This window comes from Phocoena sinus, chromosome 2 (assembly GCF_008692025.1).
Source record: "Phocoena sinus isolate mPhoSin1 chromosome 2, mPhoSin1.pri, whole genome shotgun sequence".
Classification (NCBI taxonomy): domain Eukaryota; kingdom Metazoa; phylum Chordata; class Mammalia; order Artiodactyla; family Phocoenidae; genus Phocoena; species Phocoena sinus.
Genome location: NC_045764.1, coordinates 129,361,524 through 129,387,967, shown reverse-complemented (window position 1 = coordinate 129,387,967; position 26,444 = coordinate 129,361,524). Strand labels below are relative to the sequence as shown.

Here is a 26,444-nt window from a genome sequence, read left to right as displayed (position 1 = left end):
ACAAACGTCCAGCTACAAGATGAATAAGTTCTGGGAATCTAATGTACACATGGTGAATATAGTTCTATAGTTAACAGTACCGTGTTATATACTTGAAAATTGCTAAGAGAGCAGAACTTACATGTTCTTAGTGCATACATACACACAAAAAAACTAAGCATGTGAGGCAATGGATATGTTAACTAACATTATTGTGGTAATTACTTCTAAATATATTGTACCACACATCTTGAACTTATACAGTGTTACATGCTAATTGTATCTCAATAAAGCTGGAAACAAAAAAAGAGACTCTGATACATAAAGGGTCCCCCTGGAAACAAAATAAGTACTAATATAAACTTGTTTTGTAATACCTGTGTAAGGAACATTATGATTCAATCTTGAATAATGAAACATTGAAGTCCAAAAAATAATAATCTTTCTCTAGCTAATAAATGCAAAGCACTTGAGGGCATGCTCAGTACAGAAGTATATAATTGGTCCAAGTCATATACTTAAAGGTGAATGAAACGGTCCAAGTGACAGTGAGAAAGGCAAGGAGCTTAATTTAAGTATGTGACAGAAGCTGACAACAGAAGCAGAAAAGAAAGATGCCAACAGTCTTCTCCAGCTTTGGACATGGATTGATATTTGATCCTTGGCCACATACATGATCAAGACAAACTGAACCAGTGGAATTGCAATTTGAGCCAATGACACAAAGAATCCGACCCACCTGACTTCAGAGGCCTGATACAGTTCACTGTTATTCATCCCACGGCAGCTGGGTCTTGATTGAACTAGAGACCCTGACTTACAAAAGAAAATCTGAATATGAGGAATTTTAATGCTATTAATTTGGGAAAAGGGATCAGAGGAAAGAAGAGTGGTGATTATAATTCAACATGACCTCAGCTCCAGATAAGCAATAGACATTTGATCCCAGACAAAATTATTTCCCGTGTTGCTGGACTGACTATTCACTCAGATAGAGTTATCTTACCAAATGGAACCGCTAATGGTCAGGGGGGACAAAAAATGAGAAGGCCAGCACAGCCCAGGCAGGAGGGAAGACTCTTCTCTTCATTAAAAGCCCAAGAAAAGGAATCATTGAAGTACGTTTGGCAGCCTGCCCCAATTCAGACACTCATTATCTGCCCCAACTGGCTGCCTCTTTCTGACTGGAGAAGAGCTTATGAAAGGTGCCCACACATTGGGTTATTGATTGGGCCATGAGTGAAATGAATGAGCCTGCAAATAAAGAAATAGAAACATCTGGCACCTATATCCAAGTGTTTTCTCAAACTGATTACTGTCTTTTGGTGACTTTAATACCTAGACTATTATAAATGTTAGTCTATTTTTTATTGACTTAATAATAGTTGGTGAAGGATAACAAAAGTAATCTTTCAAAAAATTAGAAATCTCTGACAGGGAGCAGCATTGGCGCCACCATGCTCCTGTGTCAATGGTCATTTTGGGTCGGTCATGTGCTAGGACACGAAACTTTGGCCTACATTTCTGCCCACTGCACCCCCTCCCCCAAATTAGTCCAAAGCTCACTCTAGAGACAGATATAAACCCTCTGTTGTTTTCCTAACTTAAGGATCTACTCTTGCCTGTAATTTCTATGATTTGTTTAGAAGGGAAGAGATGGGACATTGTTAAAAGTTAAGATCTAAAATCCACTATTTTGCTTTGCTCTTCATGACTTTTCTCTAAATAAACTTAAGTGCGTCTCGGTGAAGCAGGGAGTTAGAAGCAAACATAATGTCAAATCGAGTGATTTCAGAAGATTTGGAAGACAGCAAAACAAGCCAGTGCCAAGAACAGATTTGAGAGCTCACTAAATACTAACAGATCGCTTTTTAAAAAATGGACATTTTCATTCCTTAAATCTCTGTTCTTCTCAAATCCTTATTCAACTTTGAAAACAGAAGCACAACTGGTCACTTCCTTGGAGACTTTCCCTTTCTGGCTCTACTCTGTCCTCACCTCTCCAAGTATATTTAAGGCTTCAATGTCAAGTCTTGAAGAAGAGAACTTGAGCACCAGGTCCCCAAGAAGGGCACGTCCTCTGGTTTTCAGAGGAGCAGACTGCGAGAGCTTCCTGTCTTCTGCACTTGGTCTGCAATGGCTATGCCATCGGTTGGGAGGAAGTACAGGGAGACACAGAATCTATCCAGTTCTATAGTTACACTACCGCCATTCGGTGGGACCTTCTGCCCTATACGAACTGGTCAAGTTTCTTAAACACTCGGCCTCAGTTTTGTCAACTGTAAAATGGTAATATTAAAGTATCTAGTTCTTCGGGTTGCTGTGAGGTTAAAATAAGATGAGTCATGCATGCACCGTGCTGGAATAGTGCCCCATACATAGTACATGCTTAGAAACCGCTGTATGTGATGAGGAGGATGACCACCAGGGAGGAGACACAGGCTGCACCAGACAAGAGCATTGCTTATTTTGAAAGCTAAGTGGGACCAGTGTTGACCTATTGGCACTTTGGGCAGATCCTCGCTTTGAGAAATACTATGCTTAGAACTCCACAGTCTTTGTCTTGGGGGCTGCCTAACAACTGAAGATAAATGTCATCTATGGACTTTTTCCTTTAGAGCAACTTGGGTCATCAGGGGCTGTTTTGACCTCAAGTTCCCTGTGCTGAACCACACAGCAGAACTCTGTTCTGACATTTACTCACCTCTTTCTTCTTCCTTCTCTCCCCTGACCTGTGATACTTTCAAATACTGAAATCCTTCACTGAAGTAATGCTGTCGGTCTGATCTTCCTAGATGTCTATTGGGAGGGCCAAAAACTTAGTTCCGCTTTCTCCTGTTAGAGGAAAAATCCGAACGAACTTTTTGGCCAACGCAATACTTCAAAATTACCTCTCCCGACACCATTCTTCTTCATCTGCTGACTAATACATTAGTAAAATGCATTATTAAGCATGATAATGTGCCACTAATCTCAACTAAAATGATTCGGAGGGATGACATATTTACTTTATCATTTACTAGAGGTCTTCCATGTACATTATGTCATTTGGACTCCATAGCTGTTCTCTGATGGCAAAGCAGGTGCTATCATGCCTATTTTCATTTAGGAAACTGGGGCGCAAGTGAATGAACTGATTTGCTCTAGTCCACAAAATTATTAAGTGACCGTACATTAGGAACTCACAGCTTCTGATTTGGTCTGTGAAGCTAATCAGAACAGAAAGCCAGCTGTTTAAAGTAATTCAACTTAGCAAAACTAAGATGTGAAGGACCAACAGCGTAAATCAAGAGACATATGCTTTTAAAAAGAGAGACCTGAAAAGGCTACTGAATTTACAATTACAGAATGAAGGTAGGGGTGGGGGATTTAACTATCTTTGATCAGAGAATCTTTCTGATTTTTGCTGCCCAGTGTCTCAGGGTATCTGCTGAGGCTGAGAGAGGAGAGGAAATCTGTGCCCCTAGGGAATCTGAGCCTTTCCTTCCACAAGCAAGGGTTACATCCCATTTTTGTCTTAAATCCATATCCATTTTGCATTATATTCCATGTTTAATGTAAAATTTTTCAAAATAAGAAAGAGTGAAACTTTTACCATATTAATCCTGGTACATGGTGCATTCTCCATTTATAAAGATGCTATGAAATTCATTTAGAGTCCCACATACAAATTTCTTTTCATTTAAATCTAAATCATATATACATAATATATAAATATATTTTAAATATTTGCATATTTATATTATAAAATTTATATAAAATATAAAATATATTTATATATTTTAAATATGTATACAAAATATATATATTTACCAATTCAGAATGGAAAAATGAAAATGTGTATACATATGTATTGTATATGCATGGGGAAAACTGAAACTAACCATTTGATTTCACAGCTTCAAAAAAAAAGTTGTGCATCACTAAACCGACCCTCTCTTTACCTCCACAGTTCCGATTCAAGGTGCGGACTGTGTGATGACTTCTATGTAATTCTAAGCTAAGACCAGAGACCGAGAGGGAACTCTCAGAATAGCTCCGCCTCTCCGTGGGCACCACCCTGATGGCTGCAACAGGAAACGCCGCAGGCTGGCTTACCAGGGTACCACTTTGCAGGCCTGTCACAGAAAGAAACCTTAGGTTCCAACCATTTTCTACTTAATGCCTATTATTTTCTCTGCTCAGTTGTTATTTTTAAGTAAGGGCATTTTGTGAAAGATAAAACCACCCTGTACATGGCAAACCATAAAGAAAGTTATTTGGTAGAAAGGACCGCCCTGCTCAGGAAATGTGCTTGGGTCTGTTTAAAGGCAGAGCTGGTGGCTCTGGGTGACCTGGGAGAGCGTCTGCAGGGCCACGAGCACCCTTTCCTCCCCCTCCCCCTCTCCTCCCCCTCGCAGCCTTGGATGGAAATCAGCAGTTGCAGCCTGTGACTGGGCTCCATTGAGCCGTCCCACCCGCGGCTGCTCAGGAAGCACAGACCAGCAAACAGAATGAAAGGGGCCTTTATAAACAGGAGCTGGTTATTTCTTAAGCAGACTCCCACATAAAGACATTTTTGTTTCTTACTCTTTAGGAAAAACTGAGCTCCTTCTGAACAGTTTTTGGAGAGGGAGGAGAAACCAAAGATGGGGAGAGGCTCCACGGAGATGCTACACGACTGGGGACGACAGAGGGGCAGTGGGAAGCAGCAGAGACTTTTCTGAGTAAAGGGTCCCAGGTTTGGTGGATGATTGGGAGTGAGGTCTGGCTGTGTGCTCAGGGCTAAAAGGTGTTGGCTCTCACAACCACTTGGGGTCTTCTCCCCCAGAAAGGGATCGATCTACGCAAGGACCATTTAGAAGGAATTCTAGTGCCCTGGTCTCCAGAAAAATGTCAGGGAACTATGTTTTCTCTAAGTAGACTTAATTTCTTTTCTCTTTTTTCTCCTTTTCTTTTTATCTAAAAAGCTATATATATTTTTTTCTTGCCACGCCACGCGGCATGCGCGATCTTAGTTCCCAACCAGGGATGGAACCTGTGCCCCCTACAGTGGAAGCGTGCAATCGTAACCACCGGACCTCCCCGGAAGTCTCTTAAAAGCTACATTTTATATTTTGCAAGATTCACAAACAATTTTCTTCCCATCATACTATCCTAGTTTGTCTCTCTTTTACTAAAGAAGCATAATCTTCTAAACTATTTGAGATATTCCCACAATCTAAGGAGTATGTAGGAAGAGGCTAGAGTTGTACAGTTTGACTTATTTGGCTGTCACATGATTATACACACAGCACACAGGAAAAAAAAAAAAGAAGAAGATATAAAGTAAAGTCTCAATTTATTCTTTACTAATTAAACATTTAATAAAAATTCAGGTACCAACTGAATCCAGGGAGTACCATTTATGAAGAAAGTGCTAAGGAAACTACTACAAAGAAAAAATGACAGGGTTTTAGAGATTTGGATGCATGAAGCAATGAAGAGAAAATGATGCTGCAATTCTTCATTAGCTTCATTAAAACAGAGTCTCTGCAATAGACAGACGTTAATGCTTATAATATTTTAATAAATTTTTTCATGATTTCAAAACTCCTTCCCAACTTTAATTTATGAGGTCTCATTATGTTGCTTAAAAAGAACAAAAACTCATTGCCTTAAGAGAATCCACATCTCAGCACCTTTTGTCACGGCATTTATCTCTGCTGCTTTGTGGTCCTGGCTGCAGGTGTGAGAGCATTATGAAGTAAGCACTAGTTTCATATCCTGTACACACCTCATACCCAGAGGCTTAATTACTTGCCTATGTCTTAAGGAAGAGGAGAGTCCCTGTAGGTATCCAATAGAGCATTCTATGGTTGTAGCTCCTCTTCCAGCAATAAGAATTTGCCCCTTTAAACCATGCTGAAACAAAGGGAAGTGTGATAGGAATTGTGGAAATGTAAATCTTGGTTCCTACACACTGTTCTGTTTATATGTTCGCTCCAGTGTCTTGAGCATTCTGCCTCTATTGGAGTCCCATCCTTTAAGGAGGTAACTTCCTTTCAGAGGATATTAATAACAGTAACACTTAAGTACTTACTATGAGGCAGGCAGTGTTTTAAGTTCTTTAATTCATTGAATTCTCACAACACTATGAGGTGGGTACTAATACTATCCTCCATTTTACATTTTTGGAAATGAATGCGCAGAGAAGTTAAGAAGCTTACTCTAGGTCATGCAGCCAGTAGGTGACAGAGCTTACAATCTGGTTTCAGAGTCTATACTTTTTATCACTATACTATACAGTCCTTCAGGACTTTGGATCTAAAAGGACCTCAGAAATCATCTCATTTCAATTCTCTCATTTTATAGAAGAAAGAATGAGATTCAATGAAGTTAGAAGACTCATCTTGGGACATACAGCAAGTTCTTGGCAAAGTCCAGAGTAGAACCAACATCACTCTAATCCTAATGAAATATGTAAATATTGTCCTCTTCTCTCCCCACCCCCCTCTGTGACCCTTAGAAGAATTCAGGTCTTCCTGAGGATATCGGTACTCTTCTCAAGATTCCACATTGCCTTCCATGTTTCCATGACCCCAATGATTGCAATTTATCAGGCCTCTGTAAATTCATTATATTTTGGTTAAGAAAGATCAATATTGGCAGTAACACAGGAAAAATTCATGGTTGGGGCATTCTTGTTATCGTTCATTGTCTAAAAAGGATGAAAGGGAAGGAGAGACTAAGAACCATTCAATGGAGACTATTCTAAGAGCTCAAAATCCCTAATGTTCACCTGGACCCTTCCATTTATAAGTTCTATCGAAAGTAAGTCTTCCTACTGTATCTCAAGGCAGCCTGTTCCTATCCTTCCGAATACTTCTGTATAATAATTTGTAAATATATATATATAGTTGTGTGTTTACTTCCTGTCTCCCCAGCTAGACTGTAAGCTCAATGAGGACAGGGGCCATATCTTTTTTATTTGCCTATAAATATCTAGAACCTGGTACATAATAGGTGTTCAATTAATATTTGTTAAATGAACTCACATCAAAAATTCAACAACACAGTGTTAAAAGATAATCTTAGGCTGCTCCATATTTTGCCTAATGAACATCTATGCTTCAGTGCCCATTACCTTTACACAGTCAATGGACCATATCCATTACCAGGGCAGAACATGTTCTAACAGCCAAAGTCTCAAGCAGTAGAAGCCTAGTTGGCTTACAAATCTACCTTTCATTCAGGGTCCAGGAACCCACTGAGTGGGGCTGGCTATACTGTCAAACCTCAATTATCAAACTAAGTAGAAGGAAAAAACAGTCTAAAACATCTAAATTATGGGATATATTGGGACGAAATGTACAGCTGACCCTTGAACAGCTCGGGGGTGGGGGCACCACGCCTCCTCGCAGTTGAAAAATCCAAGTATAACTTATAGTCACCCCTCCATATACATGGTATCCACTGCTCCGAATCCGAGGATTCAACCAACTACGGATCGTGTAGTACGGTATTATTTACTATCGAAAAGAATCTGTTTATAAGTGGACCCATGCAGTTTCAGCCCGCATTGTTCAAGGGTCAACTGTATTACTTTTAAGTGCCAGGGTAACTTAAAGTACGTGAGCAGAGTCTTCTGCTAGATGCTTCTCTGAAGACCTGCTTAAAAGACCACATAAGCGGGCTTCCCTGGTGGCGCAGTGGTTGAGAATCTGCCTGCTAATGCAGGGGACACGGGTTCGAGCCCTGGTCTGGGAGGATCCCACGTGCCGCGGAGCAGCTGGGCCCGTGAGCCACAACTACTGAGCCTGCGCGTCTGGAGCCTGTGCTCCGCAACAAGAGAGGCCGCGATAGTGAAGGCCCGCGCACCACGATGAAGAGTGGCCCCCGCTCGCCGCAACTAGAGAAAGCCCTCGCACAGAAACGAAGACCCAACACAGCAAAATTAATTAATTAATTAATAAACTCCTACCCACAACATCTTCTTTAAAAGAAAAAAAAAAAAGACCACATAAAATAATTTGTGTTTGGTATGTTCATTCTTTATATGTAAAGGGCTATTTCAAAAGACCTTAAGGATCTTCAAAAACAAGTTATTCTTTTACTATTTTAAATATTACTCTCACAAGCTTGTTTACACATTACTGCATTATAATCACTTGCATTATTATCCACAAAGAAGAGGTTTGCTAAGTAAAATTAAATGTCAATCCAGTCACTACCTGAAACAAAACAAACTGGGAATTAATAGAATTGAAATTAACAAAGCTTTTACTCTAGCTGAATTATAAAAAGTTTTCTAACTTCTATTTTCTTAATGATGATATATAAAAATGTCTCCAAAAAATAACACCTTGTCTTTTGACACTTTCAAAATGAAGAAAACAGATTCAAACCAGTAGCATTAATTTTGTGCCTAAGTAACTAATCTGCTTTAGTTTCTGTGCTATAGCTGAATCCAAGTAAAAGCTGTCTTATTTTTGTGCTATATATGTTAGTGCATTTATTTACTTACTTATTTTGAAAAGCATAAATTATTGGCAAGAGAGACCGCAAAACACAAGGTGAAATGCTCTCTCATGGTGACCCTGTCAAAGATGAAGAGTTGCTCTTTTTAGAAAATACCTCTGATTTGCTGTACAGCAGAAACTAACACAACATTGTAAAGCAACTATACTCCAATAAAAATTAATTTAAAAAATTTTTAAAAAATATACCTTTCCGTAAGTTGGGATTAGTTATTTTAAAAATTTAGATTCAACCCTTAGCCTTATCTCATCCAGGTGAAACTGAAAAATCCACTCTCCTTTTAAAATGAAGATAAAAGTCAACTTTGTATTTTTAAAAGTGCTCTCTCTTGGGACTAATGTCTACATAGGAACCATGGCCGAAAACTGCTCTGTGCAGTGCAGAGACAGTGCAGCTCTTTATCAACGTGCATGACTATATCTCCATGACGTGGCTAAATCTTATTAGGTCTCAACCTTGGCAGCTGCCTTTGACGCTGTCAAATAAATAGGCTTTGGGGATCGTTCCTATCCCACTGTCTCCCGCTGTTTTCCCCCATCACTTCTGGTTCATTACCCTGTAGCTTCAGTCTTTTTCCCTTTTCTGGAGAGAAAAGTGGGGCTTGTTTTTCATTTTTAATATAATATAGCGTGTCTGATGATTAATAAATGATCAAAGAGGGTTCCCTTTTCTCTCTCCAGCATTTGTACCACAATGTTCATTGCAGCACTATTTACAATAGCCAGGACATGGAAGCAACCTAAGTGTCCATTGACAGATGAATGGATAAAGAAGATGTGGCACATGCATACAATGGAATATTACTCAGCCATAAAAAGAAACGAAATTGAGTTATTTGTAGTGAGGTGGATGGACCTAGAGTCTGTCATATAGAATGAAGTAAGTCAGAAAGATGAAAACAGATATACCTTATGCTAACACATATATGTGGAATCTAAAAAAAAAAACAGATTCTGATGAACCTAGGGGCAGGACAGGAATAAAGACGCAGACATAGAGAATGGACTTGAGGACACGGGGAGGGGGAAGGGGAAGCTGGGATGAAGTGAGAGAGTAGCATTGACATATATACATTACCAAATGTAAAATAGCCAGTGGGAAGCAGCTGAATAACACAGGGAGATCAGCTGGGTGCTTTGTGACCACCTAGAGGGATGGGATAGGGAGGGTGGGGGGGAGACGGAAGAGGGAGGGGATATAGGGATATATGTATATGTATAGCTGATTCACTTTGTTATACAGCAGAAACCAACAGAACATTGTAAAACAACTATACTCCAATAAAAATTAATTTAAAAAATTTTAAAAATTAAGAAAAAATACCTTTCAGTAAGTTGGGATGGATAGATGTTTTAAAAATTTAGATTCAACCCATAGCCTCATCTCATCCAGGTGAAACTGAAAAATCTGCAATTATACTCCAATAAAGATGTTAATAAATAAATAAATAAAGAGTCAGATTTACTTTTGTGATTGAAATAAACATGTCTAAATAGCTCAATGGTATGGTTTTTATTTTTGTTTTAAAGCCTGATTTTTACTTTCAGGGAACAAGAAAACACCCTTGATTAATCCTAGCTATCTTTAATTAGAGGACATCAGTATGTGCAGGATTTATACCATTTGCCGGATATTAAGTAATAAAAAGACATGGCTCTAATAAACGGGGCACCAGGTTAAGTTTCTGGCTCTAACCCCCTAGAGGATGTTGAATCCTGCAGGAAGATTCCAGAGGAGATTGCAGTACGAAGGAAACCAATCACATCATTGCCGTCTGACAAATGGGATGCAATTTTCTTGTGTTTTCTTCCTGGGGCTTAGCAAGGACATCTATGGAAAAATCACCCCTTCTCCGTCACGTCCTTCCTGGCAGTGGTTGGGTTTTGCTGGGAAGTGTTTTACTGCTGGTATTTTGACTCCAGAGCATTTGGGGACTGTTTTCACTTTTTTTTTTTCCTTTTCACCGTGCCTCACGGCATATGGGATCTTAGTCCCCCTACCAGGGATCAAACCCGTGCCCCCTGCAGTCTTAACCACTGGACCGCCAGGAAAGTCCCAGGACTGTTTTCACTTTGGATGGAAGAAATTTCAGAAAGGCGATATCATTTTGAAAGGGAGAGGGATCGGCTGAAGTTGCACTCACATGCCTAAGGACTACCAAAGGTTTAGGGAAAGTCTGTTAGGCCAAGTCTTCCCTAGCCCGTCCCTCCTCCTTTCCAGCTACCAGCTGCTTTTTGATTTTTAGAAAATACCTTTGTATAAGTTGGGATGGATAGATATTTTAAAAATCTGCCTTACTTTCGGCAGACTCTGCCCACCTGGTACCCAAGCAGCCCTGGACAAACCTAGCAGTGTATATAAAATCAGATCTCCAGCAATGGGTAAGGTCTGACATAGATTTTGCTTCTTAAGCCTTATGGCCAGGGAACACCTGGGCACCCAGGTAATGTTCCCTGCATCCTGCCCATTTAGTTGGGCATTCTGCCAGGCCTCAACCCCCGATGGCCAGACCTTCCTTCCTGAATATTAATAAATGCTATTAGAAGGCAGCATCGAAGCTGGCAGATGAAACCCTGACTCTATTCACTACCTGACATCCTCTGTCCATCACACGGCACCTGGGATACTTACACCAACCCGAGTGTGATCCCAGGCACCCTGCGTTGTCCCCACTGCCCTGCAGGCAGCTGGGTCTCCCTGGGTCGCACTCTTCTGCTCCTGGCTTCCTCCCCTCTTACAGACCACCGCTGACGCCGCACCAGCTAACAAATTCTGTTCTCCCAGGAGAATGTGTTTAATTTCATTAATTTCCATTTCTTTTTTTTTTTTCAGAATTATTTTGGTGGTGAAATTTAAGTACTTTAAGATGTTATAACATTGGTATCCTAGAGACTGAAATATGAAATAACAGCACAAAATAGGTCCTTGTGGGAAGCCAATGTGCAAACTTTCCCACCATGTTCTGCCATTGCTGCACTATTCTTAACCACTCCATACATCTTCAGGGGGCAATTAATGGAGATGTTCCAGCACCCACTCAATCTCTGTATTTTCTTCTGGCTAAAATAACACTAGATCTAAAACATGGCTTTCTATCTAAAATTAGCCCTTGGTTAGACACTATCAGCTACCACTCAACACAAGGAACTTTCATACAGAAATAAAATGATTACGTAGATAGAACAATGCCTGATTTTGTTAACTGAATCAATCATTCTTTACTCATTTGGTGCCTACTCTATGTAGTATGTTGTAAAGTAAGGGACAAAGAAATAAGAAGAGGTCCTGTTCTCAAGGAATTTATCTTTGAGGTTGACTTTTATAACAGTCCCACTATATCCTTTGTATTTCTAATGCCTCCCTCTCTGAAAAACGACAGTAATTATAGGTTAGTCTTACAATAAATATTGTTGTCACTTGTCACCTACTGTCACACTCCCAGGAGAATGAAAAAGCCCAAAGGTGGTATTCTGCAGTGTGTTTCTACCTGAGGAAAGAGTATACTATTTATTTCCAAAGTTCTAAGTACATGACCTTTAATTTACATATGTAGGCAAAAATGATTATTCCATGCTAAGTACGTGCACATTTCAAAGAACTAATTCAGAGCAATGCTACTTTTTTTAAAAAATAGCATTTTGTCACAAAACATTTTAGAAAAACATCATTTTTTTTGTTCAGGAGAAATTATTTTAAGGGCCTAACATTCATAGAAGAAGTTTTGTTTTTTTTTTTTTTCAATAGAAGGTCACTTTAATCTTACTGGGGAAAGGTGTTGGCAAGGATTGGGGTTTGCTTGAAGGGTGGTGTGAGGCCCACCGCATACTGACGAGTCTACTACAGAAGAGAACAGGCAGCTGTTAATATATCATATTTACCCATTTCCCCCTAATTTTCCATTTATCCCAAGTTTAATTTGTTTTCCTGCTGCTTCTCTAAATCCTCCCATATCCTGAGAGCAGCTTAGGTATCTTTTATGAATTAATTTATGCTCTTTGTTCTTTTCATTTTATTTGAGGCAGTAACAGTTTACAAGGAACAAAACACATTATATTATAAATCAGTCATAATTATTACACTCAAACACTTCCTTTTCTCTCATTAATGGAACAAAGGCACATTAAGATAGAACATAAATTTCTCTACCAAAATTTGCCATTCTTATCCATAAGCTAGTTAATGGCCTCGATAGGGCTCTTTTCCTGTAAGGGTGATGCCCTTATTCTAAGAAAAGAACAAAGAGGAAAGGAAGCATAGGGAACAGATAATTGAACTGATTAATATACTCAATTTCTAAACATGGCCAAAGTTTCTGAATAGCAGAGGCACAACGGTGAGTACTTTGGGTTACATCCTTTTCTGACAAGGTAAAAGCAAAGCAAACTCACAAGTAGAAAGAAATGCCCCTGAAGTTAAACCCAAGGGGGAAATCATGAAGTGGCAGGCTCTTTGGCCCCTCTTGATGGCAGAGGGCAAGGCAGTAAGCCACAACAGGAAGCCATGTATATCTTTTCTCCATTTCCCCTGTCTTATTGAAAGAGCTCCCCATCATATTATCTTCAGGTTTCTTCCAAGACTTATGAATATGTGAGTGACTCAGGTCAATATTAAAGATCTATTCGAACCTGTATTACACTTTAAAAAAAAAAAACACATCGTTCAAATAAAGTGTGATCAAGCTAACTAGCCCATGGGAATCTGTCCAACAAGTTTCATTGGCCAAGAGTAACATCTCTCTCTGTTCCTGGACCCACCAGATCATGGCTGCAAAGGAATTCCCTTAAACTCCTTCAGTTAGGTATTTCACTTACAAATGAATGAATGAATTAGTGGTAAGCACCCAAAGTACATTACGCACGTGCTGTCTTTAAAGCTTTAACTAGATAAAAACTGAGGCCATCTCATTACTCTCAGATAGTGTTGCATGGGGCTTAGCACCCGAGATGATTTACCAAACTTCCTGTCAAAACAGTTTCCATTTATTCTAATTTCTTCTTCACTCTGCACCCTTAGCAGGAAGGATTTTTCAAGAAGATTCAGGGAGAAAGGATTAAGCAGGAGTTATGGTCGCTGTGGTCAGTGTTTCTTTGGGTCTACCAAAGCTGCCCAAGATGGCAGTCCTCTCCCATTTTCCCTTGGTCTGATATCTATTTCTTGTTGCCCAGTGACCCCTATGCAATGATGCTGCCATGTCTGGCAGCCTCTAGCTGGAATAAAAGTAGAGACAGACACAAAGAAGAGCAAAAATGGAACCACTACATCCTCAAGAAACAGAAGATGGTCACAACTTAAGTACCTTCTGCAAAAGTACATAAAAAAGCAAACAAGTGGGCTTCCCTGGTGGCGCAGTGGTTGAAAGTCCGCCTGCCGATGCGGGGGACGCGGGTTCGTGCACTGGTCCGGGAAGATCCCACATGCCGCGGAGCGGCTGGGCCCGTGAGCCATGGCCGCTGACCCTGTGCGTCCGGAGCCTGTGCTCCGCAACGGGAGAGGCCACAAGCAAGTAAACAAAAAACCTTGAACTTTATACTCAATACAGTGACTCCCAGTATTAAGCACGTATCTGGAATTCCTACCTAAACATGGTTCAAATAGACCTACTAAATATGGCAAATTGGGTAAAAATTTGAAATTAGGGCAGAAAGAAGTTTGTGATTCCTTTATAAAATTCATTCATGCAAATTAAAAAAAAGAATTTGTTTATTTGTAGACATAATATGGGCTTACGGATGAAAATATGTTTGTCAAGAAACTAAATGAATTATTGGCATTGGTCTTTATTGAGGAAACCACTGGGGAGATTCTGATCTGAAAATAATCTTGGGAAAGAGAAATGTCTGAGCAATTAAGTCAAACAGTGGTCAATGCACATAACATTCTCGACCAGACTGCCATCTAGAGAAGTTACCAGGCCAGGATGCTTTTGCTCCAGAGTTTTGTTTGTTTGTTTGTTTGTTTTTTGTGGTACGCGGGCCCCTCACTGTTGTGGCCTCTTCCGTTGCGGAGCACAGGCTCCGGACTCGCAGGCTCAGCGGCCATGGCTCACGGGCCCAGCCGCTCCGCGGCATGTGGGATCTTCCCGGACCGGGGCACGAACCCGTGTCCCCTGCATCGGCAGGCGGACTCTCAACCACTGTGCCACCAGGGAAGCCCGCTCAAGAGTTTTTTTTTTTTTTTTTTGCTCAAGAGTTTTAAAGAAAGTAAGGTTGAAATTGTGGAGGTACTGGCCAAAGCACTGTTAAAAATCAGTAAATGTGAAAAACTCCTCAAAATTGGGCAAATTATTAAGGTGGTCAAGACTCATAATATTAAAGTATGAAGAAAGCCATCAAACGTTTATTTATTAACTCCTTTTAAGATATAGGGCAGACTCTCTGGAAATTTCTCACTTTAATTTCTAAATAAAAGAAATACATCCCATTCAATGTGGTAGTTAATAGTGATAAGTATAGAAAACAAGTTACATAGAGATACTACCTATATGACATTTATTTTTCATATAATACTGACTTTTTCCTGATTATAAAATAATATGTGTCACTTGAAAAAAATCTGGAAAATTCAGAGAGGTAATATGAAAAATATAAAAAGCATCTGTAATCCCACGATGTAGAGAGAAATTTTTAATGAGGTTCTTTTCATTATTTTTCATGTATGTGAAATGAAACACATCAAGGAAAAAATATTTCATGTATATGTGCAACATTTTTGTTGATGTTGCTGGATCAGTTTCAAGGGAAAATAGGGAGGACCTTGATCTTAACATTAGAGTTAAAAATATAACTTAAAGGTTGTAAACTTCACTCCCACAGTAACTTAGAGTTCTGAAGCAGTATCAACAGCCATGGGACTTATTTCTTTATCTGGAGCACCCCTTTTCCTTCTGTTGCCCCTGCCACACACAACCTCTCCAGGTCTCTGCTGGTCCTGTGGATGATGACATGGGAGAAAAGGCCACCAGCCCTTCCACTGTACAGACCCCACCAATAGTAACCGTGTTTTTTAACTCTTCCCCATAAACCTTATTTTTTTAAATATGTTTATTTTTCCCCAACTTATTGTTTTTAAATTGAAGTATAGTTGCTTTACAATTTTGTGTTAGTTTCAGGTATACAGCAGAGTGATTCCGTTATATCTTTTTTTTCCAGATTCTTTTCCCTTATAGATTATTAAAAAATATTGAGTATAGTTCCCTTTGCTATACAGCAGGTCCTTGTTCATTATCTATTTTATATATGGTAGTGTGCATATCATATGTTAATCCCAAACTCCTATTTATCCCTCCCCCCTTTCCGCTTTGGTAACCATGTTTGTTTCCTATGTCTGTGAGTCTATTTCTGTTTTGTGTGTAAGTTCATTTGTATCATTTTTTTTAAGATTCCACATATAAGCAATATCATATGATATCTCCAACTTATTTTTAAAAATTGGAAACATACAGAAAAGTTGAAAGAATAAAACCACATACCATCCACCTGGATTTAACAACTGTCACTTCTGCTTTCTCTGTGTCCCCACCCACCGTTCAAAACTAGATAGCAGACATCAGTAGGCCCCATGTCTGAACATTTCAGCAGTAGCATCCCTTTGAAAGCAAAACTATAAGATTACAGGTTAAGCTAACTCCCAGCAGAGTTAGTGAACTTTAGCAGTTTTACCTAAATATTTATTTTAGACTTTCCTAGGCAATCTCCCACCTCAAGGAAATGAAACAAAACCAAGCCAGGCAACTGAGATACGGATTGCAGCATAATATCTGGAGTAAGGATTTTAGAAAGGACTGCTCACACGACGTTCCCCTGTGTGGTGACTTTGGCCTTATAATTATTGACATATTAGAAGAAAGAATCTAGGCTGTAACCCTGCAGGGAATAACTCTTCTCTAGAATGTCAGATTTGGTCAATCATACAATTCTTTTCTGAGAATTTCACCCCCGGGGAACTTCTTCTGGTCTGAGGAAGCCCATCAGTAATGAAAGCGGACAGGACTCAACCCACAAGAGGGCCTCTGCCCCGGCCATGGTTGCAGGTACCCCTGGACAGACCCTTGGCAGCCTTCACTAACCTGGGCAGCTGTAGCAACAGCAGGAAGTGACAGTCTCTCCCTCACCTAAGCGGGCTCAAGAGGTTTCAGTGAGGGTGTAACACTCTCAGGTCACACTCTGTATTTAGTCTCACTCACTGGAATTAAGGGATTGCGGGGTAGAGGGTGAAAAGGGCAAGAGGTGAGGGGGTGGAGGGCAGAGAGGCTCACAGTCCTGCCCAAGGTACAGGGAATTCAGCATTCTTATCTTCCTCTCCTGGCCATTTCTACCATATTTCCCCCATCCGTTCTTCCCTCTCTCCCAATAATAACGAAAGCTAACATGTATGCATGGCTGAGACGCAGTGCAGGAAAGCGGTTAAGAGCTTGGACCCTGAGCAGTGGTGCCAGGATCTGAGCTCAGATGGTGGATCTCCCAGGCCACTTTCTTAGCCTTTCAGCTCTGTGGCTTCCCAGGTCAGGACACAGGGACACCAAGGTAATGCTCAGGGACTATTCCATTCTCCAGGGCTGGGGAGCATTCCCTTCCCTGCCCCATAACAGAATTTGCTCATTCATTGTCCCCATCCCAAATACACACACATGCACAGATTTTATAAAGCCTGACATTAAAGGCATGACACCATGAAAGCAGCACACCAAGCCATAGTATGCTTTTTGTTTTGCATGCTTGCAAAAGCTGAAGCTAAGCAGCTTGGTAAGCAGCACTGACAGGCCCCTGGCCCAGTTCCCAAGCGCCTGACCGCATTCCCTTCTCACCCCTCAACCGCACTGCCGGACCAACCCTGAAGCTAGGAGCTCTCAACCCTACGTCTCTTTGTTAAATAATGACTCAGAACTGACTTCAGAGGCAGCAGCGCACTTCAGAAGTTCAAACACTAGAGGCCAAAGGGAGGGAAAGTAGGTTGTTCTGGAAGCTCTGCCAGCTAATTCCACGCAGACAGGTGACCCATATTATGTCAATTAAGTGCCGCTTTGGAGGCACGCTGCGCTGGGCTTTTTAAAACATGGAATGTTCTAAGGTAACGTGGAGTTGGATTACGGTTTGCTGAATGCACTAGGGCCTTTCCTCTGTAATTCAATTAATAGAATCAGAGATGGACTTTTGTTGGAATCCTCCCAGGCGACTGAAAGGCAAAGTGGGGCATGGACTTTTAAGTCCATGAGGGTAGGAAGGTGGGCCCTGGCAACGCCGCTCCACCCCTAGAGTGAGTGCCAAATGTAGAGCAGGTCCCAACCCGACAGTGCTCTGCCCACGAAACCCAGGTAGACAATGAGGGGAAGGACAGACGTGGCTAAGGGAGCTGCTGGGGCCTTCTTACCCAGCCGACATCTCTCCCTTCCAGCCCAATGTCCATCACTTCCCCCTCCCCTCCCTATCTGCCCCTTTGAACATTTCCAGATATGCAGGCCCTGTATGACCTGGCCCTGGGCCCCTTCTCCAGCCTCATCCCCCTGACTATGCCTTCTGCTGGCCACACTGGCTTTTTACAGTTTCTCAGAACAGCCCAATGCCTTCCCACCTCCAAGCCTTTGCAAGTATGCTATTTGTTGCTTTGTTTTCTGCCTAGCAGAGTCTCCCCTACTGATCTCAACTCATCCTTTAGATTTCCAGTGTCCTGGCTCATTCCTAGACAGAATTAGTTTGTAACTATATTGGGAATTATTTGATCACTGTCCGTCTCCTCCACTAGACTGACAACTCCATGTTGATGCCTGTTTTGGGTGACGATTATATACCCAGGGCCTATGATAGCATCTGGCCCTCAGTGGGTACCCAATCGGTATCTGTTGAATGAACCCATGAACGAGTGAATGAATGGCCTCTTCAACTAATGTGAAATGTTAATCTCGGCTTACACATTAGTGGCTGATATCAATGCGTTACTTTTCTCAGACAGTTTGTGTGCTGTTTAAAGGATCTTGAGTCCAAGGTGTCAGGCAAAGCAACAGTGAGGTTTTCAGCAGGAATGGTGCCAGGCTGTCGGGGAGAACTGGCGAAGCTGCTTTCTACAACCCCCTTATCTTCTCGTCTATTCTATTACTGCCCTCACCGATGCACGGACAGGCACCTGAAGACATCAGAGTTATCTCGTTAAGGGATACACATCCCCAGTGTTCATACACAAAGCGGAGAAGCCAAATTTGGGCTCCGGATCTATGTGCAGAAGGGCTTCTGCTACCTGGGGACCAGCCACTCACGGGCTCCTTTTCACTCTCCCTGATGGTTGCCCTGATCTCACCGCAGACCTTTTCTCCCCTTCTTTTTGTCAGGTTTCTCTGCCAAGTGCAACACCATATGCCTTCCTCAAAATCACAGCAAGCTGTAGCAAAGGGAAATAATGCTGACATTAGAAGGCAGGTGTCTTCAGTGCTTTTGTCACCACTGGAAAGAGTGTAAGTACACTATTTTTAGCAGACAACTCAGTGATATCTAGTCCATTTTTAATGTGCATACCTTTTTTACTCAAGAATTCACTTTGAAAATTTACCCTGAAGAATCCTCAAACAGCATGCAAAGATATGTGTACAAACACGATTCTTATTTTGTCAAAAAATGGGGCAAAACTCAACTGTCTGACAGTAGAAACTGGTTAGATAATCCTGATACAGTTATCCTATTTGGTACAATCATTCAATAGAATATTATGCAGCTAGTAAAAAGAATGAATTTAGGGGCTTCCCTGGTGGCGCAGTGGTTGAGAGTCCGCCTGCCGATGCAGGGGACGCGGGTTCGTGCCCCGGTCCGGGAAGATCCCACATGCCGCGGAGCGGCTGGGCCCGTGAGCCATGGCCGCTGAGCCTGCGCGTCCGGAGCCTGTGCTCCACAACGGGAGAGGCCACAACAGTGAGAGGCCCGCGTACCGCAAAAAAAAAAAACAAAACAAAGAATGAATTTATATCCTGACATCGAAAGAGATCTACAATATACTATTTAGGGAAAAAAGTTTAAATAATTATTATAGTGTTATTTAAATGTATTTTATTAACTGTGGTTTAGAGTGTTGTATAAATATATATTGTTAACTGTAGTTTTTAGAATAAATATGTTTTTATAGTGATATATAAATATATATTAACTGTGGTTATAAGGAGTTTACATGAAACTTTAAACTTCTATATTGTACACTATTATCTACTATTTACAGGCTTTATAACCGTATTTTACTTAACTATAGTAAAAATCAAGTTTACATTTTAAGCCTAGATATAAAATTTGTTTTCAAAATATGATAGATCATTATTATTAACTTGATCAAGCAGCTATCCAATCACGGTTTCTAGAAAAGCTGGTCATTTGGACCTGTGGTAGCCAGCCTCCATGAGGACCTGCCTGCAATAATTCCTGCCTCCTGGTATTCACACCCTTGTGAGACCAACAGAGTGTGGCAGAAATGATGATATGTTACTTCTAAAATCAGGTTCTAAACAACTATAGCTTAAGTCTTGGGCTTTCTTTCTCCCAGATCTCTTGCTCCAGGGGAAACCATGTCACGAGCAATTGTACAGAGAGGCCCCTGGGGTGAGGAACTGAGGCCTCCTGCCAACAGCCACATGAATGATCCTGGAACCAGATGCTCCCGTCCAGTCAAGCCTCAGATGACTGCAGTCCCAGCTGACACCTTAATTGCAGCTTCCTGAGAGCACCTGAGACACACACACCCAGCTAAGCCACTCCCAGATGCTTGACTCACAGAAAGTGTTAGACAAGAAACGTTTGTTGTTTAAAGACACTGTGTTTGGGTTAATTTGTTACGTAGTCATAGATAACTAATACAGGACCTGAACTATGTAATTTTTAATGCCTGTTTCTCAATCTACACATAGAGCCTTTTAAATTACCATCTTTACGCTCTAAACTTAGTCTCACATTGGTTCCCACTCTGCACCAACCTCAAATTGGTAACGACTGGCAACTAAAGTCAGTATCGAGCATTTTGCTCTGTCCTTGGGAGGTCTCCACAATGATGAGGGGAGGGGGACTGAATCCAAGAGAGGTCACTGGAACCCGGAACTGACTTAGTCTCAAAACTTCAAGTTAAAATCCTGTGCTTTTAGAAAGATTTCTGCCTTTTCAAACTATTACTTTATTGACTCAGGCAGTAATTCAAATGAAATGTCACAAGAGGACACTCCCAACAAAGAGAAAAGGACAGAACAGCTGAAAGAGCTGTCCATTATTTCCTTGTAAGTGAGGGTCTCTGATGAAAGAAATGAACTCCTTTCATACGTGGGTTTAATTCTCCTCAATGTCCAGTGCAGTGAGGGAAATGAGCTTTCACTGCTGTAGTCTTTTCTGCTTTTATTGTTGGTGTGTTTCCACTCAAGACCCTTATTTTCAATGGTTTTTAATCCAGTAACAAGCATCTGTTTAAGTTGTTCTAGGAATGGCTTTTATTTTCTGTTTTTAAATGGTTTGCACTTGTATTGTGTGTTTCTGCATAGCTGAAAAAAAACATGTGTATGAACCACCACCTCAAAAATCAATGAGAGGTTGGGAAGCATGGCCAGCATGTTCAGGGGGAACCAATCTCTCCCAAGGCACCATCAATTCGCTGCCAGCTTGGGCCAAGGACACTTGGCAGTGGACACCAGCCTGAGTACAATCCAGGAACTGTCATGCCCGTGCCTCTAGTGTGGCTTAGTAACAAAGTCATGGAGTCCTGCAAGGGGTTCTCCGACAGGCTGCACGTAAAATATATTCTACACATATGTGTTCTTCCGTTTTCACAAATATACGTAGATGACAGTGTGATACATCAAATGCAAATTCATTTAAAAGCACTCTTCAATTAAGAGCTTTCTTAACGGACATTAAAAGTATACCTTCTATTATATAATATACTGAGATTTGTAAAATTTTATTTAAAAGAAGACTTTTTCAATTGACATGTTGAGAATCATTGTTCTAGAAATGCTACAGGGAGATAAAAAAATTCTTGGTCTCCACTGAAATGTAACTGTATTCTAATTGTTTCACCCACTGCCTGAATGTGAAAATCTGGTACACTGATTGAAGCAAATCATGCTCCATGCATAATTTTACATTTACAGAATACACATTTTAGAAAAGAAGAGAAGTTTCATTATAAAGGATGGTATATAAAATGTACCATCATAATGTCATGATTCCTACTGGGTAAAAAAAATTTGTATGGAATTGTAAAATAAAGAAGGAAAGAAGAAACAGAGCAAGGCCTTTGAGGGCCAGGTGTAGGAAAGGCAGGGAGTAGAAACTTCTGCCTCATATGGAAGATTCTAGAAACTTCAGTGGACCAGTGACAGCAATAATCCCTTTGCGTGTACTGGCTTAGAAGGTGAAGGAAAATGTGTCTGTATCAGGTCTCTGTCGCATTTGATGGCACCCCCTCTGTAGTTATGGGTGACCCATTTCCATGGCAAGTTCGGCTTCCCTTCTTTCTGAGCTTGTCTATGGTTCAAAATGAAAAAGTAATTTAAGTGAATGCAATTTCTCTAAATTTATTTTTATTTTATACTTTTAATCTAAAGGTGTGTTCAGAAAAACTCAGCTAAACCATGTAGACGAGGAATTTAGGGTGAAAATTTGATTGCAATTTAAACCCAGATAACTAACATTTTTGTTTTCGAGCTACCTACCCACTATTGTTTTCAATTATATGGTAAATACCCAGAAATGACAACCACAGCTGTGTTAGTAAAAATAGTTAAAAATTGTTCTGCCAAGAAAACTCTTTAAAATGAAATATTATTGAATCTCAAATCTCTAGAAAACAATACTAGAGTTCCTAAAGATGGGGCCACAGCAAAAGGTAAATAATTATTTTGGACGAACTACTTCCAGTCCCTGGATGATGGAGTGCCAGAAATCACAGAGAGCACAGCCTGCCTACCCCTGCACCCCTTCACACTCATGTAACAAGGAATTTATAGTGAAAGATAGTAAATAAGATGGCAAAAGAAAAACATATAGCTGCAGATGCATTTGCTGGCAAGTTCTATCCAAACCATGGTGTTCTGTGTGTCCCCAGCTATCTGGGCAATCAGGCAGATGCAGAAACTGTTTGAAACTGTTTGAAGATGTCTTCTATTATCAGTGGGCACAAAGTGCCTTCTGAAGAATAACTTTTTAAAGAAATAAAGCTGATCAAAACGTGCCAAGGGGCTGCCCTTCCTGGTGGGGCAGTGGTTGAGAATCTGCCTGCCAATGCAGGGGACACGGGTTCGAGCCCTGGTCTGGGAGGATCCCACACGCCGCGGAGCAACTAGGCCCATGAGCCACAACTACTGAGCCTGTGCGTCTGGAGCCTGTGTTCCGCAACAAGAGGCCGCAACAGTGAGAGGCCCATGCACCGCGATGAAGAGTGGCCCCTGCTCGTCACAACTAGAGAAAGCCCTCGCACAGAAACAAAGACCCAACACAGCCAAAAATAAATTAATTAATTAATAAACTCCTACCCCCAACATCTTCTTTAAAAAAAAAAAAAAAAACTTACCAAGACACAAATATGGCCCTGAAAATCATATCTGAATCTCACAATGGATGCAGAGGTAGAGCCTTTTAGAGCCTGGATTTTGGGCATCATTTGGTAACAGGCATGAGTCAAAAGGCTTGAGATTTGTTTGGTTGTTCTTTAAAAGTGATTTTTTTTTTAAATCCCCCTCTCTCTCCTAACAGTAGAGTGAAAGGGGGGTGTACACAGAGCAGTTGCAGCAGTCCGGCAGCCCAGGCACCCACATGGATCATGCTGGAATAGAGCTGTGGAGCAGACAGTGGATAGAGGTGGGAACAGAACACAGTCCTCTGAGCTCTGAGTCCTCATTATATCCAGCATGGGCCATCTGATTAGGAGTCAGGTCACAGTCACCCTGTCACTATCTGAGTTCTTCCCAACCATAGAATTGGTTGTAGTTGTCAGTTTCTGATCTCATGGGGACATAAAGAAAAATATTGGATACATCTTCTAAGGTTCTTGCCATCTCCTTAGGATTTATTATGTAGGTCTATGCTACTCAAATAAAAATATTCTTGTTGATCTTAGAGGGAAAAAAGGGAATAAGAAAAACTCTACAGGGCTTCCCTGGTGGCGCAGTGGTTGAGAATCCACCTGCCAATTCAGGGGACACGGGTTCAAGCCCTGGTCCGGGAAGATCCCACATGCCGTGGAGCAACTAAGCCTGTGCACCACAACTACTGAGCCTGCTCTCTAGAGCCCGTGAGCCACAACTACTGAGCCCGTGTGCTGCAACTACTGGAGCCCGTGCACACTAGAGCCCGTGCTCCGCAGCGAGAGGCCACCGCAATGAGAAGCCTGGACACCTCAACAAAAAGTAGCCCATGCTCTCCACAACTAGAGAAAGTCCGTGCGCAGCAGCGAAGACCCAACACAGCCAAAAATAAATACATAAAATAAATAAATTCAAAACAAAACAAAACCCATAAACATTGGTGGTGTTAAGCTCCTTTTAAAACAAAGAAAAGAAAAAAGAAAAACTCTACAAACGACTAAAAGCCATGGAGGTCTGGAAAGGTGTGTGCCCACTGCCATGGGGCAGTAAAGATTACAATAACCTAAAAACAGATGTCTTTTTCCATCTTGCCCAAGATTTTGAATATCACTGATGATATCTGACCAGATGTGAACATGTAAGTCTATGCTCCCACTAGAACCACATACAGTCAATTCTTATTATTCATGGCAGTGTGTTCTCAAAGTTGCCACAAACAATCAATGAGCAAACACTGAAGCATTGCATCCAGGGGAAATATAGGGTTAGGTTCCTGGGAGCCTCTGGTCACTAGTGTTCAATCGATCAACACATAACCTTGTTTTATGTGTGTTTCTGTTTGCTAAGGTGCCTTATCTAATATACATTGTTGATTCATTAACATTGAACTCAGGGTCAACAACAGTACAATTCACGACTGAAGGAAGCTTATCTAACACATGTATTTTCTCCATAAGGCACATCACAGACTTCTTCCGCTTAGGAATGCCAGACAGCACGTCAGCACTATGCTTTGGGGAACATTTTAAATAGTATAATCACCACCACCAACAAAAAAGGGCACAATAATGTGAAAAACATGGCACTAAATAGACCATGAAAAGAACACTTTGTTTAAAGTATGAGAGCTGAAACAAAAAGGCAGAGCGCCGCTTTGGTTTGGCCTAAGCTGGGAACATATTATACACGCTGAGCAACTCAGATTTTTCCCTCCTCTGCTTATGTCTGTGAATGACTGTGAAAGTGCCGTTGAGTTTCGATTGGGGGGTTACAAATAAATTTTAGTAAGTAGGCCAATTCACAAATATGGAATTTGCAAATAGAGCAACAACTTCGTTCAGAGAAATATTCCTGCGTACCACGAAACTGCCTTTGAACACTCTTATTACACACCATCCTTTCGAATTTATCTGTCATGAATCTGTGAGGAGCAATATAAATTGCAAAGAGAAAACAACCTTCAGTTTTGAGAAAATTAATTTGGGGTTAAACTTTAATGTGCTAAGAACAATCTGTAGTGATTTCTACGTTAGCAATCTATCAGGGAGGTAAATGGTTCTTTAAAATTTCTTGTTCATTCATTAGCAAAGCAGCTTAATAAAAATTACATCCCAACAGCTTTCCATCTAGATGCTCTCCGCTGCCCCTCAAATTTTCATTCAATAGATGATGTTTTGTTTTTCAACATGGCTGCAAACAGAATATGCATATCAGTTAACATTTCTTCTAAACTTCTATATGTGATATTCACGTGTATCATTTCAAATGAGTGCACAATATTCCACTGAGCTGTCGGACGTTTTGATTGCTTCCGAGTTTTGCTATCTTAAACTGCTCTACAGTAAACACTTTTCAAGAAAAGTTTCCATTTCTTTAAAAACATTGTTTTCTGAGGATAGCTCCCTAAAATGGGTGAAGAAAGTGAGCATCCCTGATTACTAGTAACTATAAATGAACTAATTCCTTTCAGAAAGTGGTGACAAGCTTTCCTGTTTCCCCAATGGTTCTTCTGTATTGGTTTTATTCCTTTAATTTGCTAAATTAATTGCTGTGAAATTGTATTTCATGATTGTTTTAGTTTGTATTTACTTAATCACTGGTGAGGATGAAGAGCTTTTTCATATACGGATACAGTTATTCATTTAGTCAATTAACATTTATCAAGTCCCTACCGGACACAAGGCTTATGTCAGATACTATCCCTGCCCTTGGGGAACCTCCCCTCCGCCTGTCTTTACTTTTATACAAAGTTCCTATTAAAATTCAGCCACCTGACTATTGGAGGCTGTGTCATCTTTTAAGCTTTGAATAAACACTTTACTTATTTAAATTCAGACAATAAATCTTTACCTATTATAATGCCAATATCCTCTCAATTAATTTTTTCCTTAGTTTTGATGGTTGAGTTGAATAATTTTAATTTTTAAATAGCCAGAAATGAGTCATATTCAAAATATTTAACAACTGGCAAGATAAAATATTAATACATAACATAATAACTCAAAAATATTTAACCAAAACATATTTAACATTCCTTTTAGTTGCTGAATTAACTACATCCTAAGATATTCATAAATGATATGCTATAGAGAAAATGACTCACCAAAATATTCTAGAAATTTCCAAATCAATTGACTTGTACAAATTGTTGTGGTGATCTTAAGTTGATGTAGCTGTCACCTAGGTAAGTGATTCCCCTGTTCAAACCATAGAAGTACCACATCAATGACTTCACCATGATATTGACAGTCACGCAACCTCTGGTATCTTTGTTGCAGCTGAACATACTGCAGGCCCTTCACAACAGGCATAGACCAGGATGCCAATGCCTCCCAGAGGGCCTGTGCCAGCCCTGCCACCCTTGCAACTCTAGGCAGCCCTGGCCCAGAGGGAGGACACCATGCACACCTCCATTATTGCCTTCCAGACCACT

The 26,444-nt window shown here is 40.7% G+C and overlaps 1 protein-coding gene across 3 annotated transcripts in view; it reads right to left on the bottom strand.

Moving 5' to 3' along the window:
* Positions 1-26,444, bottom strand: part of GNG2 (G protein subunit gamma 2) — a 139,082-nt gene that overhangs the window by 63,661 nt on the left and 48,977 nt on the right. Inside the window, exon 3 of one of the 3 annotated variants that reach the window (XM_032622351.1) lies at positions 8,465-8,537. The exons of the other annotated variants lie outside the window; for them this stretch is intronic. Within the exon in view, the coding sequence (XP_032478242.1) occupies positions 8,465-8,480 (16 nt within the window). The 5' untranslated portion in view covers positions 8,481-8,537. The remainder of the gene's footprint in view (positions 1-8,464; positions 8,538-26,444) is intronic. 3 annotated transcript variants of the gene reach the window in all.